Raw genomic sequence first — 14,528 nt, 5'->3', positions numbered from 1 at the left:
CCAAACGTATTGGCTACAACAGTCCGTGTATCATTTCTTCTTTCAATATTCTAAATCGGCTTGGTTTAGATTCTCAATTGAATAAGGAAAGAATAAATGATACATGGATTTTTATGGCCGAGGAATGTCTGGTTTGACATTTTTCAAACTCAATCTCTCATTGTCGTAACAGCGGAGGCAAAACCAAACTTTTACATGAAGTATGTTTCAGTTGTTTTGGCAATATAATTTATAGGTTACACAATATTAGACTAATTACGTGCTAGTACTTAATTTATTTGGCATTATCTCCTACCGGACATTTTGGCGTTTGATATTTTCATCTCGCGGTCAACTACATGTGATTCCGATTAGCTGGCCAATGCAGACTAATAACTTCTGACATACAAACACACTGACAATCTTCTTTGAAGAAAGGCGTCCCTGTTGATGTAGTCTTCAAATGTTATTTTTGGGGCGTGTTTGTGGCCTCGATATACTGACTTTCACAGGCTAGTGAAAATAACCTAATGTTGTCTTCCTCCTCTCCCCTGTGTGAGTCTCACATTGAAAGCACACCCTTGTGGAAGTCCAGCCATTCACCATAAACACACACATTTTTCCAGACGTTTACATTTGCATGCTTGGTGAAAAGACTGAGTCCACCACCACTGCTGCTCTGCACTGCTCTCACAAAGCCCACGCTCTCTCTCTGACTGAAGTCTCACTCTGGGCTCCGTCTGCCAGATAAACACAGAGTGTGGACACAGTAAATCAGAACACATCAGTGTGTCATGTCAAAATGTTTGCGTGGTATACACTCACACACACACACAAGGTAGACGAGCCTAAACAAAGTTGATATTCTTGTCACTTTAAAAACCTATACTCTGAAGGCAGGTTAAGGGACTTTTACTCTGGGCAGATGCACAGATCAACTCATACTGATAATTGTATCAAACACTGTATATGATCATAAGGCATATTAACACACTCTGCTTAAGTCAAGTGCACAGATGGACACAGACTGACAGTGCAGTGAGGTGCTTTTGCCTAGTTTCCTTGTCACCACGCGTGTGCACGCCATGCTGTGCAGTGGATACGGCTATGCTGTCATATGCCCTTTATGTCGTTGTGTGTGTAGCTGGCACTGTGACCATGTTTATGCTAATCTCTGTCCTGTAGGCTACTTGCCACTCTCTACTGACTAAAGCCACAGTAAAAGAGAAAAAGGAAAACAAAAAAGCAGTAAGTTCAGAGCACCTTTTTCCCCTCAGACACTTTAAATTTTATTTTTATCTAAAGCAAAAAAAAAAAAAAAATGTTTTTTTTTTTTTTTTTTTTTTGCAGTCAATGATTCACTTGGTTTTTCATTATTTGAATGGTTTAATTTGGTGCTGACTTTTTAATTTGCCCAAAACGTTCTCCCCCACATCAAGTCTGTGTATCAATATTTTCTTGATATCATCGTACTAATATCAATGCCAAGTTGCTTCCATTTTCTATTAACAAAACCCAAGAAACCAGTGGCTCTCTGTTGCGGTCTCTGTCTCTCTAGTTGTCTTGTATGCACCCCAGGAGTGAATTTGTTACCAACGTTTGATCCACATCTGAATGATTCTGTGCTCCCCTTCAGTTTTTGAACACAATTACAACACCTTGGCAACCAAATGACATTAATAGACTTGAAGTGGGAAAATCAGACACAGTCATAGCGATGTGGATAAAATGCCCTGATGTCTCCTAAAGGGAACTGGTATTGTTGTGGGAGCATGGTGGTAAAGGAGGAAATACATACTGAAAAGAGGTTGAACTTTTCTGCAGTGGGCATCAGTAGCCAACAGATGACTCCCAGGTGGGACCAGTTTGCAATGGTGCGCTTGAGCAACTTGTCTCCCCTGCATTGCTACAATGCATCATGTGCTAAACTAAAGGGACAGGAACATATAAACTTACAAGATTATTGACTGTTTTAGAGTTATTAACTATTTCTAGTTTGTTGCCTGTGCTGCTGGTGCCTGCTGCAAGTTCCCCAGGGGGTCCCTCACTGTGTCTCACTCACTCTCTCACACACACACGCAACTTTTTCTGTCATGACCATTAACAGCTTGCTCATAAATTGATTTCTTTTTTTCTGCCCTCAGGTCTTGCATTTTATTAACGATAGGTTAATAACTGCTCTCTGCTAGCGACACTCAGACACAGACAGCAGTACAGACACTTTAGCACATTCACCCTGTTATATGCTGTGGTAGTGTTGTTGCATAACACATCGTGTATACAACAGTGACTAGCTATGTACAGTATTTGCATATCTTACACAAGGTAAAATAAATTGGGTCGTTTTATACGATGCAAGGAACAGTTATATCATAATTTTTACTGAAGGTAATAAAAAGGATTAGGCTGTCTTACATTTACATTTAATCATTTAGCAGACGCTTTTATCCAGAGCGACTTACAGTAAGTACAGGAACATTCCCCCAAGGCAAGTAGGGTGAAGTGCCTTGCCCAAGGACACAACGTCATTTGGCACGGCAGGGAATCGATCCGGCAATCTTCTGATTACTAGCCTGACTCACTCACCGCACAGCCATCTGACTCCATTCGAAGTGAAAGTTAAATGTGTGTGCACTGTCTTGGCCTATTCTGGTTTCTACTTGAGAAGTAGGGAGTTCCTCACAATCATATTTTAAGATGACTGAACTGACAGGGTCGTCTGTATAATCACACTTCTACAGATTATACATCTAACTCCTTTACTTGGCTATGTTGATCTTTTGGTTGTCTCTTTGGCTTCAAGGGGTGCATGTTTGAACAGTTTTTGAGGTCATGGGTATTACACATGCTGTGGCCATATTCCTCACGCTGAATAGGCTTGATGGATTGCAAATGCCGTCACACCACTGGTTTTGAAGTTATACTGAACATGACTGTGTTTGTGTGTATAGAGGGGTGTATGACCTTGTGTAACTCAAGCATGTTAGTGGTAGTTTGTTTGCTGAACCAGTTTTGTGGACTGAATTTGCTATTTGTGGTATGTGTCTATACACACAAACAAACTTGCCTTTAACTATTTTAACGTTAGCTATGTACGTGCATAGATGGTAGCCATGTTGGTTCATTTTGCTGCAAAGCTCTCCAAGTCATGGCTTCACATTTCACCGTATTTGTTCTTGACCGTTTGCTGTCATGATTTGACCCCCCCCCCCCCCCCCCCCCAAACACACATTTCCTTGACCATTGTTCTGAATATAACGAGAGGTACTCTCTCCTTCCCTTCTGGCATCCTGTACATTTTCTTAAATCCTCATTTTCCTGTTTGAGGAATTATTGTCTATTCTCTGTTAATGTCGGTCTACCTCTCTCGCGCGCACTCTCTCATGCGCTCTCTCTTTCTGGCTGTTCTCACATTCAATCTCTGTCGTGCTCTTGCTGTCTTTAACATAAGGCTTTGGTAAGAGATCTGGCCCCTCATGTTTGTTTTTGAGCCCAACCAAAATGGCTGACACACTCTCCTCCCGCCTTCTTCCACACACCAAAAACACTATCCAGGTGGTTAGCCAGCGCTTCCCCCAGAACAGCATTGGTGCAGTAGGCAGTGCCATGTTCCTGCGTTTCATCAACCCCGCCATTGTGTCACCCTACGAGGCGGGCATCCTGGACAAGAAGCCCTTGCCCAGGATAGAGAGAGGCCTCAAGCTCATGTCTAAGGTACACTTCAGTGTTTCTATGCATGACACTACAGCCATCCCAATGTATGTTTCCTTATGTTTTAAAGCTTGCTCTCCATCTCTCTTCCAGATTCTGCAGAGTATTGCCAACCACGTCCTATTCACCAAGGAAGAGCACATGAGGCCTTTTAATGACTTTGTGAAAAGCAACTTTGATGCAGCTAGTCGGTAAACCATCAATATTTTTGTTTTTAGCAAAAACATTTAACTTGTGGCTTGATAATCATTCCTTCTGGAAAAAAAAGCTTGTTGAAAGCTTCAAGGATGTGCTGTTGAAAATGTTCTTAAAATTAGCATTGAAAATATTGCTGATAATTGCCTTAGTTTTATAACGTGTTATATAGGGCTTGTGGAATTTCAGATTATGAATTGAGCGGGTGGTTTCAATCTAGAATAGAAACAAGCCATGTTGTCAATCTTAAATCTTTACACTTTTCATCCATATTATCATCAAGGTTTTTTTTGGACATCGCATCTGATTCTCCGCCAAGTGACTCAGTAAACCACAGCCTGTCTTTCATCAGTGATGGCAATGTACTGGCTTTACACCGTCTACTGTGGAATAATCAGGAGAGGATAGGCCAGTATCTATCCAGCAACAGGTCAGTACAAGTTAATTAGCACATGTAAGTTAAATGTGTGTGCACACATTAATGACTTTGGCTAACATCTGACAAATCACGAGCCACTAAGTTATTAAAATAATTTCCCATCATCTCAACACGTCCTCATCTTATTGGTGTTTCCTTGTATTTGTCTCAGCTGGCAAAATACTAACAAAATGAAACGCTTTTTTACTATTCTTATGATATTGTAATTACCATGTGGCTATCTTCAGGTCTAACTTACTGTACTAAGAACTATAACAATATTTTATGTTTTTGGAAGAATGTTACAGTGTGGTTTGTAAACTGATTTAATGAGTCAAATATATGAGTTTTGTATTTTCTGTCTCTCTCTCTTGCCCTCACAACTGTAGACTAGATAAGTGTGGACCTGGTTTTAATAAATTACATCTGAAAGTGACACACAGCAGTCTGAAAAAACGTACTCATGTAACGTTGTTAAATTACACTTCAAAAATGAAAATTGTGTTCATGGAAACAAACTATTTTAAATTGTGAAGCTACCTAGCCATATATTTTCATGGTTGTTTTGTTAAATTATTTTGGCTGTCTCTTCACTTTTCCTTACAGAGACCACAAGGCTGTAGGCAGGCGACCTTTTGACAAAATGGCCACCCTCCTTGCTTACCTGGGTCCCCCTGAGCACAAGCCGGTAGATGACACTCATTGGTCTAGTCTTAACCTCACCAGCTCCAAGTTTGAGGAGTTCATGACAAGGTTAGTATTTGTTATACCCTTAACCCCATGATGTGGACTGTTGGTCAAAATACTATCTGTTGGTGCGTGTGCAGATTATTAAAAGTGATTGATATCGTGGCTCATTTTCCTAGGCACCAGGTGCATGAGAAAGAGGAGTTCAAGGCCTTGAAGACCCTTAACATCTTCTACCAAGCTGGCACCTCCAAGACTGGCAACCCTGTCTTCTACTACGTTGCTCGCAGGTAAAACCTGACAAAGGTTTTTTACTTTCTATTGAATTATTGTGTTTCTGTAGGACCCAATTGATGGGACAACTTGCTGCTAACTCTATGATGCTGAAATGGATGTTGATCTTTTGTATTTTTAAACAATAATAAAGTTGCTGCAAGATAAAAGTTCTCAACTGTTCACTTTAGCTTCTTCACACATTTTGGGAGTGCAGGACATCCATTTTTTTTTTTTATTCATGAAAAATTTGTGCAAATAATAATTGCATTACAAATTATTTAGCATAAAATAAGATATTTAAACCAAAGTCTTCATAGGGCTTAAGGATACTGTCCCTTTTTTCCTCATTAGGTTGAGAGAGCTTTCCCCGCGATAGCATGTATGTGGGTAGATGTCTCTCAATTTAAATTTGTGCACGCCTTTTCACATCCTCTTTTTAGGGTTTCTGGCTTTATGCAGAGCAGTTTTATAAATCGATATTGCTTTAAAGACTTGAGCTACCACAGGCAAAAAAATACTTACAAAACTGAATCAATATGTCTAAGACTTGTGTTATCACCGAAGATATGAAGAGGTTTCATATAAATATCCCCCCCCCTCACCCCTGGCAACTTATCAAAGCCTCTTGGTTCAAGTGTCGTCTCTCCTTTTATGTTAATGGTCTAGGCTGTAAAGATTAGAACGAATTATCGACATTGACCCTAAATTTCCATTAGTGCATAACAAGTAGTTGTGTGCATTTGTATCTATGAAAGCCAAGAAAATGGCCTGTGATCTCATCTAGATAAGTGTCCTTGTCAAGAATACTCTCCGCAAATAAGAAACTCCAACCAAACCACGCAGAAATGCTGTCCGGATGTTGATGTTTTTTTTCTTTATCTCATATAAACCATAAAATGCAGTAGCATCTGTCACATGACAAGCATCAGCTATACAGAGTTGAGCATTCATTTAGCCACACCAACAGTAGCGCTTTTGAGTAGTATCTGTCATGATTTTGAATAGCTACAGTACATTCACCTAAATATTTTTGTAGGAATTTGAAGGACATAGTTTGACGGCATACTCAAGTTTTAAATTGGAGTGGAACGGCTTCTTTGTAGGAAGATGGTAGAGAAAACACATGATGATATTCATCTTAGGCAGTAACAGTCAGTTTTTTTTAATATAAAATGTTATAGCACAACTCTTTCCCCCATGAGTCTTAATTTGCTTTCCTGTTTCCAAAATGCATCAATTGCAATCCTGTTAATGATGAGTTAGACGGCTTTCAAGGCAGCCACTGCAACTAAAATGTTGAAGGTTACCAAACGTGGAATCTGGTAATGTAGTCCATATCCTTCACTCCTAGCGCTTCCCATGTTTGGCTTTTTGGTGGCAGAACGTGGACGCCCTGTTGTGCTTGTACGTGTGGAAAGCCAATAGGAAGATGTTGAAGTCCAATCCAGCGTCTGGTCCCCTGAACCGTTTGCACCCCCTCTCCCCCCCCCAAACATTCCAGTTTCTAACAGCGCCGACTTGGCCAGGTACCCAGAGGTGACCACTGCAGCCCTGACAGGGGAATCATCGCGGCTGAAATCCCGCACATCAGCTCCCAGAGGGGGCTCCGTGTAAGAGGCAAAGTGCCACTCCCCCCCGGGAGTCACCATGTGGGCCTGTCCGCAGGTCGGCCTAGTGTAGCAAGGACAGCCCAAAACAATGGCACGGGTGTGCTCAGCCCAGCCCAAGAGCTTAGTAATGTTCTCCTCCTCCTCGCAAGCCCAAGGATTATCCCCTAGTGTCAGCAACTCAAGGCCAATCAGCCGATCCAAAACCCCCTCTGCCACCCAGGAGAAGCGGTTGGCATGCAGGTAGAACCGGCTCAACCTGGGCAAACGGTCCAACGAGCCCGGCAAGATCTGAACCAGGTAGTTGTGGGACAAATCCACACTCTCCAGATTGTGAGGCATATTTGTGGGGACTGTCCAAAACCGATTGTGACTCAAGTTGAGCGCGTGAAGACTTGGCAGGGTGTTGTTGATGAAGACCACCCTCTCCAACTCGTTGGCAGACAGATCCAGAACCCTCAGGTTCCAGTGGTAGGCGGTGTCGTTCTTGTCAAGGGATCGGAGCTGGTTCCCTGCTGCGCGGATGTCCCAAAGGGCCCGAGGCAGGGAGGAGGGCAGGCGGCCCATTCGATTGTAGGACACATCCAGGGTACGAAGGTGGGCATAGTGGCTTAATTGGTCCCCAAGACCGAGTAGGCTGTTTGGAAAGAAGAATTCATTTTTTTTATTAATTGGATGTCATTTACACAATAAGTAGTCAATTTTATCAGCTACCCAAGAATGGGTAGCTAGCCCACAGGGACTCTCCATCTCAAGGTTAGCATATCTGCAGGTCCATGCTGATGGAATTGTACCTGTTGTGAGAGAGGTTGAGGAAGCGGATGTTGTGCTGCAGACCGGGAGGAAGCTGGGTCAGACCCCGGAAGGAGCAGTCCACCACACGGTGTCCCCGGCTGCAGGAGCAAACAGAGGGGCAGATGGACAGGACCCAGCCCCCCAGGAACCCAGAAAGAATCAGCAGGAGCAGGCCAGCCAGTGGGGCACAGTTGAGGGGGGGCATGGCGAGGGCTCTGCAATGATAAAGAAAGTGAAAGATTCTGGAGCTTGTTGGAAGCTTTGGGGGTGTACACATACAGATCATGTTGGTAGTTGTTCCAGAAAAAAAATTTGGGTAGAAGAAGCCATTACCTGGCTGAGGTTAACTTTGGGCACTATAAACGTAAGGATTAATGACATAATAGCATTGCATAGCTTTAAAAAAAAATAATGCACACATGGGACTAGACCAATGATATAAGGACATTGCTTGTGGTAAAAACAGAGTAAAATCTCTTTGATTCAAACTAATATTTAGGCTGATTTAAACATTTTCTCATTCTTGTGAAAATAATGTTTGTTTGAGCACCTAGGCACAGCAGGAAAACACTTGGTTAATCAAGACTGATATGGTATTTTAGTACTGCGTGTGCGTCACCCCTTCAAATCCAGGAAGAGCTAGGATCAGTCCATCAATCTTCAAGAAATATATATATATATATATATATATATATATATATATATATCAACCCTGGTACATGAACATCTCCTCTATTCTTCCATCCTCTTCTTTCCTCCCACATCATTTGCAGCTACTGTTGACAATTGAACAATTTGTACTATACTAAATGCTAAGTGCTTTAGGTTAGGACCATCTGTTTTAATGGCTCTGATGCAGTTGACAAGGGTCCTAGTCAGACTGTGAGCTCCTGCCAGAGAGTTGGAGAGCTCGGAAATACTGCAGTGGGCGCCGGCTGAATATATTTAGGGTGGTACACACACAAACACATAGTCAAATGACTGTTTTGTAATGCTGGATATAGCATGCGAGGGGGAGCACAAGATAGTTTGTTGTGCTCCCAGATACCTCCGTCGCAATTTACATTCATAGTTTTCTAGAAACCTCTTCAGGTCATATCACACTGTCATTTAATCTCACTAGGATCACATACTTTTCCAAAATGCACAAGGTATGAAATGTACAAAACATAAAAAAATACATTTGATTTGTATATGGGGTACATATGACGTGTCAAATTGAACATGGTAATGGCTGCTCATTCTGGTGTCTGGTTCTGGAGATGAGTAATTAACAGGCATAGCCTGGCGTAGGCACGTATCCTACTGCAGTCTACTGGACTTAAGTGGTAATACTAATCACAGCTCTGTAAATTTGTGTATGCATGTGCGCATGTGTTGGCACAAGAGTGCCTTCCTCGCTGTTTCTCTTTCAATGCCGAACTGTATATCACTCACCTGATCCTTTCCATGTCTTCAGAAAGTCATCTCTATGCTCCTGTCCTTTCTCTCTCTCTCTATTCACCTTTGTTTTCCTTTCTGGCTGTTCTCTCAAGCTGCGTAGCAGAGAAAATGATTGGATAGTTAAATGTCAGGTTTTTATCTGTACTCATTACTTACTCTTACTAGAATTCCTTTTCTCTTTTTTTTTTTTTTCCTTTTTGTTTTGTAGGCTGGCTCAATATCTGTCACTCTGGATCCTGTCCTCTCAGTTTGTTTTCAGTCGTCTTCTCCTCTTCTGTCAAAGGTGTTTCTCTGTCCTTCCCCCTTGTTCCCCCCCTTTTTCACCTCGCTCGGGGCTAGTTCTGTGTTGGTGCTGGGGTGTGCAGCCAGCCTCTCTCTCTCTCAGCCGTCCTGCCGGCTTCGTCCTGGCATGGCAGAGCGAGGTGCCCTCAATAGCGCCAGCCTCCTCCACAACGCTCCTCTGCAGGCTCCTGACGCGCACTGCATGGGGGGGAAGGAACGTCTGGGAGCTGAAGAGGGAGGGAGGAGTGGAGGGATAAATGCAGCACAGAGCCGGCCCACTCTGCTGCTGATGGGGGTGGGGGGAGGGGGGGTGAGGGGGGCGAGGGGAGGGAGGAGGAGGAGAGCTGCTGCTGACTCCAATCTTTTTAACATCAGGATCCGTGCACTCTACAAAAGGAAGTCTCTACCTATCCAGGCTTTCACTCTTACACACTCTGTCCTCATAGTTCAGTGGAGATTCACATGGGGACCATTTTAACATTCTTTTAAACCTCTACGAACAAAGACACACACACACACCCTTGTACCCAGTACAAAAGCGTTTAGGTATAGGCAGCTGCAGCTGATACTACGCAGCTGGGTGACATTGTTCTGAATCAGTAGGCACGAGCAGTCTCTCCCCTCTGTCACATGCGCACACACAGGCAAACACTGCCCCCACCCCTTTTAACAGGGGAGCTGTCTTACATCCGACACCTGCAACTGCAGACTACGCTCATAGTCAATATGCAAGTTAACACAGCCACATTTGTTCAGATGTTATATGCTATATGATTCTTGATGCTGTACATCAAAATACACTGTTCATTACGATAGTGCGATAGTGATAATGCTCTTTTAATAGGCTATATATCCCTTGATATGTACAGATGTACGGTGCATAACAAAATAATAAACTACTCTAGCATAATGAATGCATTTAAAATCATACTAAAAGCTCCACAATAATACTGGTAGTCATTCCAGGCTGTAATCATAATCACCCCCAATATTCAAATATGGTCAAAATCCCCCCCCTCAATATATTGATATGAAATATGAATGTGCTCCACTACAACAGGCAACCAAATATAATAATAAAAAAAATTCTCAGGGCGGGACCCTCAGACTCCCCATCAGATTTCTTCCCCCCAATGTTGACTCCATGGCTATGGCCTTGCTCCAGCCCATGTAATTTTCTGTTACAGACCGACCCTGCCCCACATTAAAGAAAAGAAAAATGATCTGGCCCTCGCAGAAAAAGTTTGGGGACCCCTGATTTAGAGGAATAGGTTTACTGTCAGGGCTTATGCCACTCTTTGACACAGTGCCAGATATCTAAGACTACGCTAATGGTGAATGTCTTGTGACTCAAATGTCTACTTTGCTCCATCTGCTCTGCAATGCTTTGTGTTTCACTTCACCCAGACCAGAGGGTACAGTCCACCCAACCTTACAGTCCTGTCTCTCATACATGTATCTTTGTGTGGGTGTTCTTGTTTCCCTCATGGAATCACACACATACACACAGGATAGTTGTGTTGGACCACCGACTAGCTTGCAGTGAGACGAGTCATCATTTTGTTACCTAAGGCCATGCATTGCATGTGAGGGAGTCAGTCTGCTGGTTTTGCTGCTACTGCAGGAGGCTAAATTGTTCAGTTATGGCCAGACTAGATTACACAGTAGACCTTGGTGGTCCATTCACAAACATCTGTTCAGAAAGGGAACTCATAAAGGAGGAAGCAACACCAATCAAAAGTGTGCAGCTGCATGGAAACACCAGGCAGCTTTGCTAGTAGAGGACAGGGCTAGAAGAGTTACTGGTGCTTGAATACTTACTGTTGCCAAACCAATATCAGCGTTCTTCTTCCGATTGAGATGCAGATATGAATAGATGAGTAATCCCCTGGCACAGTTGTTTGAAATTTAAATGTTGTTTTCATAAACTGTTCGTTTGCTGTCAGGAAATAGTCATTCACACCTTTTTCTTAAAGTGACTAACCCCTACATCGGAACAAAGTTAAATGTTGGGTTAGTCATACCACTATGCTCTAGCTCATTAACTAGATCATCTTTGTTTGAATGAATAGAATGGAGTTCAGTCAATGCATTGTTTAGATTTAAAAAATCAGATGTGACAGACGTTGTCTAAACTGAAAATACTTGTGTGGTTTTATATTTAGCAGCTATCGTCGGCCCTTTCTCATTCACTCATTTACTTAGATACAAGCACATACACTCACAAAAACAAGAAACAACACCAGGTCTCAAGTCATTTTACTTTTTTTCCCCTGATTTTCTTGTCTGTTCATTTTTCTCCTAGTGTGAAGAGGGGAAGAGAGTGAGAGAGCTCTGAATTGATTGCTGCTATATCTTCCGGGTGACAGACTTTATAGAGCAGGATAAAGCAGGTGCTGTGGTTTGGTATCTGGTCTGCAGGGCTGGAGGAGGGAGGGAGGCAATGGCGTTTGACAATCACCATCCACCAGGGATAAATTGTGGTCTGAACCTGTGCAACAGAGGTTTTTTACAGAATGTTCCAGGCTTAGCTTAAAGCAGTGTAACACATAAACCCCACCTGGTATTTCAGTACATTTATTTTGTATAAATATGTAAATATATATATTTTGTTGGAGAAAATGGTATTTGGTTTCAGTTCTTCGGGTCATATATTGTGGTTTCTTGGCAGATGAGAAAGGGTTGATGTTTGTCATTTCCATCTGCTGTGTGTTGCCTTCCTGTTTTCAGTTCTCAGAAAGTTGAAATATATTTAAAGGCCCAACACCAAGGCCTGTATGCAGTGAATTCAAATTTGGTCTTGTTGCTAAAACAATTGACAGCCCTATCTCAGTAGACATTTTATTGTTCTCAATAAATGCAAAATTCTTATCTACTACTTGAAAATAAGTCTCACCTTTACACAAAGCAAACAAATGCTGATTCAGGTGCAGGACTGTGGCTACAGGGAAAAGCATAGACACCACGGAGACAACACAATCATTTTGTCATGATAGTTCTTACGTGGACATGAGTAAAGGGGGAGCAGGGGGAATAATGGCACCAGCCGTGTTAGGTACACTGGGGATGGCATCAGGATGGGGACTCAGGTCAACGTCCATCAAAGGTAGAGAGTCTTTTGGTGGTGAAAGAGGGTGAACATCTAAGTGGTCTAAATTTGAGGCTGTGTCTTCAGTTGTAGCAGGTGTCTTGGGATCACTATCATGGTCGGTTGATGGGATCGTTGGAGAGATTGAACTTGGAGATTCCTGATCCTCGATTTCTTTTGCTCCCAATTTGGTCTCATTGCTTGGTTCCACCTCTCCCGCACTTAACTCCCTTCCAAATGTACTTTGTGGAATATCCTCCATGTTGTAGTCTGTATTTGTGTCCTGAAGCAAAGACATACTCGTGGACAACCTCTGAGGCAGGAATCCCGCTAAAGAAATATGCTGTGATCCTCTTAAGTGGACTTGTCCGTTGGCGTCGTCATCAAGTACACCGTCCAGAAAGGGGGAGGGGCCAGCCCATTCTGTGTTCATCATCTGTTTTCTCTGTTGCCTTCGTTTCTTCATGAAGATGACGACAAAACCGAGCATCATAATTATTATTGATCCACCGATCAGTACCGCCACCACTGTGCCGTGCTTACCCGTCTCTTTGGGTTTTTTCTGATTTGTTGCCTTTGTTGGTCGATCAATTGGTTCTCTTTTTGTTGTGACTGCAGTGGTAGTGGAAACAATTACTGTCATCTCAGTGTTGACCACTTGAGTGATGAGGCCCTTGGTGCTGGTAGTCATGTCAACAGCCTTACTCACTGTGGTTGGTGTTGTAGGGTTTGTTTCAGACATGACTGTTGAACCAGGGTCAGTGGAGTCTGAGGTTGTAGCAGCAGGCTGGTCTGTTGGTTGTTCATCAATGGATTTTGTCGAGGTGGTCGTCATTTCCCGGATTGAAACTTGTGATGTGGTGTATGAGAAAGGATCTTCAGTGGCTGTTGTACTTGAATCTCTCTTCAAGTCTTCTCCTCGCACAACCACAACTGATGTCACTCCTGATTGGTCTTTGGTTGTGTTGGGTTGCATTGTCTTTGTGGAGATGTTGAAGTATGGTTCCATCCCTGGAATGGTTGTATCTGGTCTGATTTGAATGAGTGGCCTTGAACGGTTGTCAGAGATCCAAGTTTGAGTCGACAGTTCTATTGTAGCTTCAGGGTTTTGGCTGGATTTCAGGGTGTGGTTTTGTTGGGCCAGTGTAAAGGATTTGGTATGTTCAGTTAAAATGACTTCATCATTCCTTGAACTGGTGGAGTGGGTGAGCTGTTCAGGTGTCACAGTGCCATTCAATCCCAGGGGCAGCATCCACAGAACCAGAACAAAGGCAAAGTGCAATCCTTCCATTGTTGTCTTCTCGGAATTATGATGCGTCTGGGTGATTGATAAAGACAAGAAATGTTTGGTGAAATTTTGGCATTTGTGCATGATGTCTGTTTCAGCATGTTAGTTGATTTAGAAATGTTTAAGCTCAAGGAAGTTTGAGCAAAATGGCATTGCTGTGAAATACAAAGGCTTGATTTCCTTTTTGTTCCTCTACATCATTTGTGCCCATACCAACATGTTTTAATTTCAAGCTGGTCTACTTTACAAGTCAGTTATGCCATTTTGGGTGCATTTTAAATTCAATAAAATTGCTCACAATTTAAAATAATACTTTCCTCACTTTTAAAGAGCTTTACATTGTTCATACACACATTGTCTTACAATTATCATTACCACTGAGTCCACCGTTAGATGGACTAAGGGTCATCAACATGTATAGCTCAATATATCATGGCCACCATTCAAAAGAAAGGTTACCGTAACCACATACTTGCAAACGTTAGAAATTGAACTTACCTAAACTGGTTTTACCACCGTCATAGTTGTGCTCACTGTTCTGAAAGCAGAAGTTAAATTAGGCATAGAGCCCCGAGTCTGTCAGAATAAGGAACCCACTGTTGCTCCACTTGAAGGAAGTAACAGTTGTGAAACTTCATGAAACGTCATGAAACCGGAAAAAAGAAACCCTGAACTTCAGACTTGGTTATTCGTTTTTGGTTTGATCTTTGCAGTCTTCTGGTAATGTCCTACACAAATGTTATTATACGTATACATACA

At 42.5% G+C, this 14,528-nt stretch overlaps 3 protein-coding genes across 6 annotated transcripts in view; 1 reads left to right on the top strand and 2 right to left on the bottom strand.

Moving 5' to 3' along the window:
- The window catches only part of nf1a (neurofibromin 1a), a 50,023-nt gene that overhangs the window by 15,310 nt on the left and 20,185 nt on the right, over nt 1-14,528 (top strand). For 2 of the 4 annotated variants that reach the window (XM_084674009.1, XM_084674007.1), the window contains exons 30-35: nt 1,165-1,227; nt 3,535-3,693; nt 3,784-3,881; nt 4,169-4,315; nt 4,910-5,056; nt 5,170-5,280. In XM_084674009.1, coding sequence (XP_084530135.1) covers nt 1,165-1,227; nt 3,535-3,693; nt 3,784-3,881; nt 4,169-4,315; nt 4,910-5,056; nt 5,170-5,280 — 725 coding nt within the window. The remainder of the gene's footprint in view (nt 1-1,164; nt 1,228-3,534; nt 3,694-3,783; nt 3,882-4,168; nt 4,316-4,909; nt 5,057-5,169; nt 5,281-14,528) is intronic. The other 2 variants (XM_084674010.1, XM_084674008.1) reach the window with 1 other exon arrangement.
- On the bottom strand, nt 6,120-7,879 carry LOC146257462 (oligodendrocyte-myelin glycoprotein-like). Its single transcript, XM_084674767.1, has 2 exons — nt 7,668-7,879; nt 6,120-7,510 (listed from the first exon to the last, which is right to left on the bottom strand). The coding sequence occupies exons 1-2, from the start codon at nt 7,871-7,873 to the stop codon at nt 6,526-6,528; spliced, it is 1,191 nt and encodes a 396-aa protein (XP_084530893.1). The 5' UTR covers nt 7,874-7,879; the 3' UTR covers nt 6,120-6,525.
- Nucleotides 11,955-14,383, bottom strand: evi2b (ecotropic viral integration site 2B). The gene is made up of 2 exons (XM_084674648.1): nt 14,268-14,383; nt 11,955-13,799 (listed from the first exon to the last, which is right to left on the bottom strand). The coding sequence occupies exon 2, from the start codon at nt 13,770-13,772 to the stop codon at nt 12,393-12,395; it is 1,380 nt and encodes a 459-aa protein (XP_084530774.1). The 5' UTR covers nt 13,773-13,799; nt 14,268-14,383; the 3' UTR covers nt 11,955-12,392.

Source organism: Hypomesus nipponensis, chromosome 15, assembly GCF_054491055.1.
Source record: "Hypomesus nipponensis isolate SF chromosome 15, ASM5449105v1, whole genome shotgun sequence".
Taxonomy (NCBI): Eukaryota; Metazoa; Chordata; class Actinopteri; order Osmeriformes; family Osmeridae; genus Hypomesus; species Hypomesus nipponensis.
Note: the sequence above shows the minus strand (reverse complement) of the source record. Positions and strands in the feature narration are given on the sequence as shown.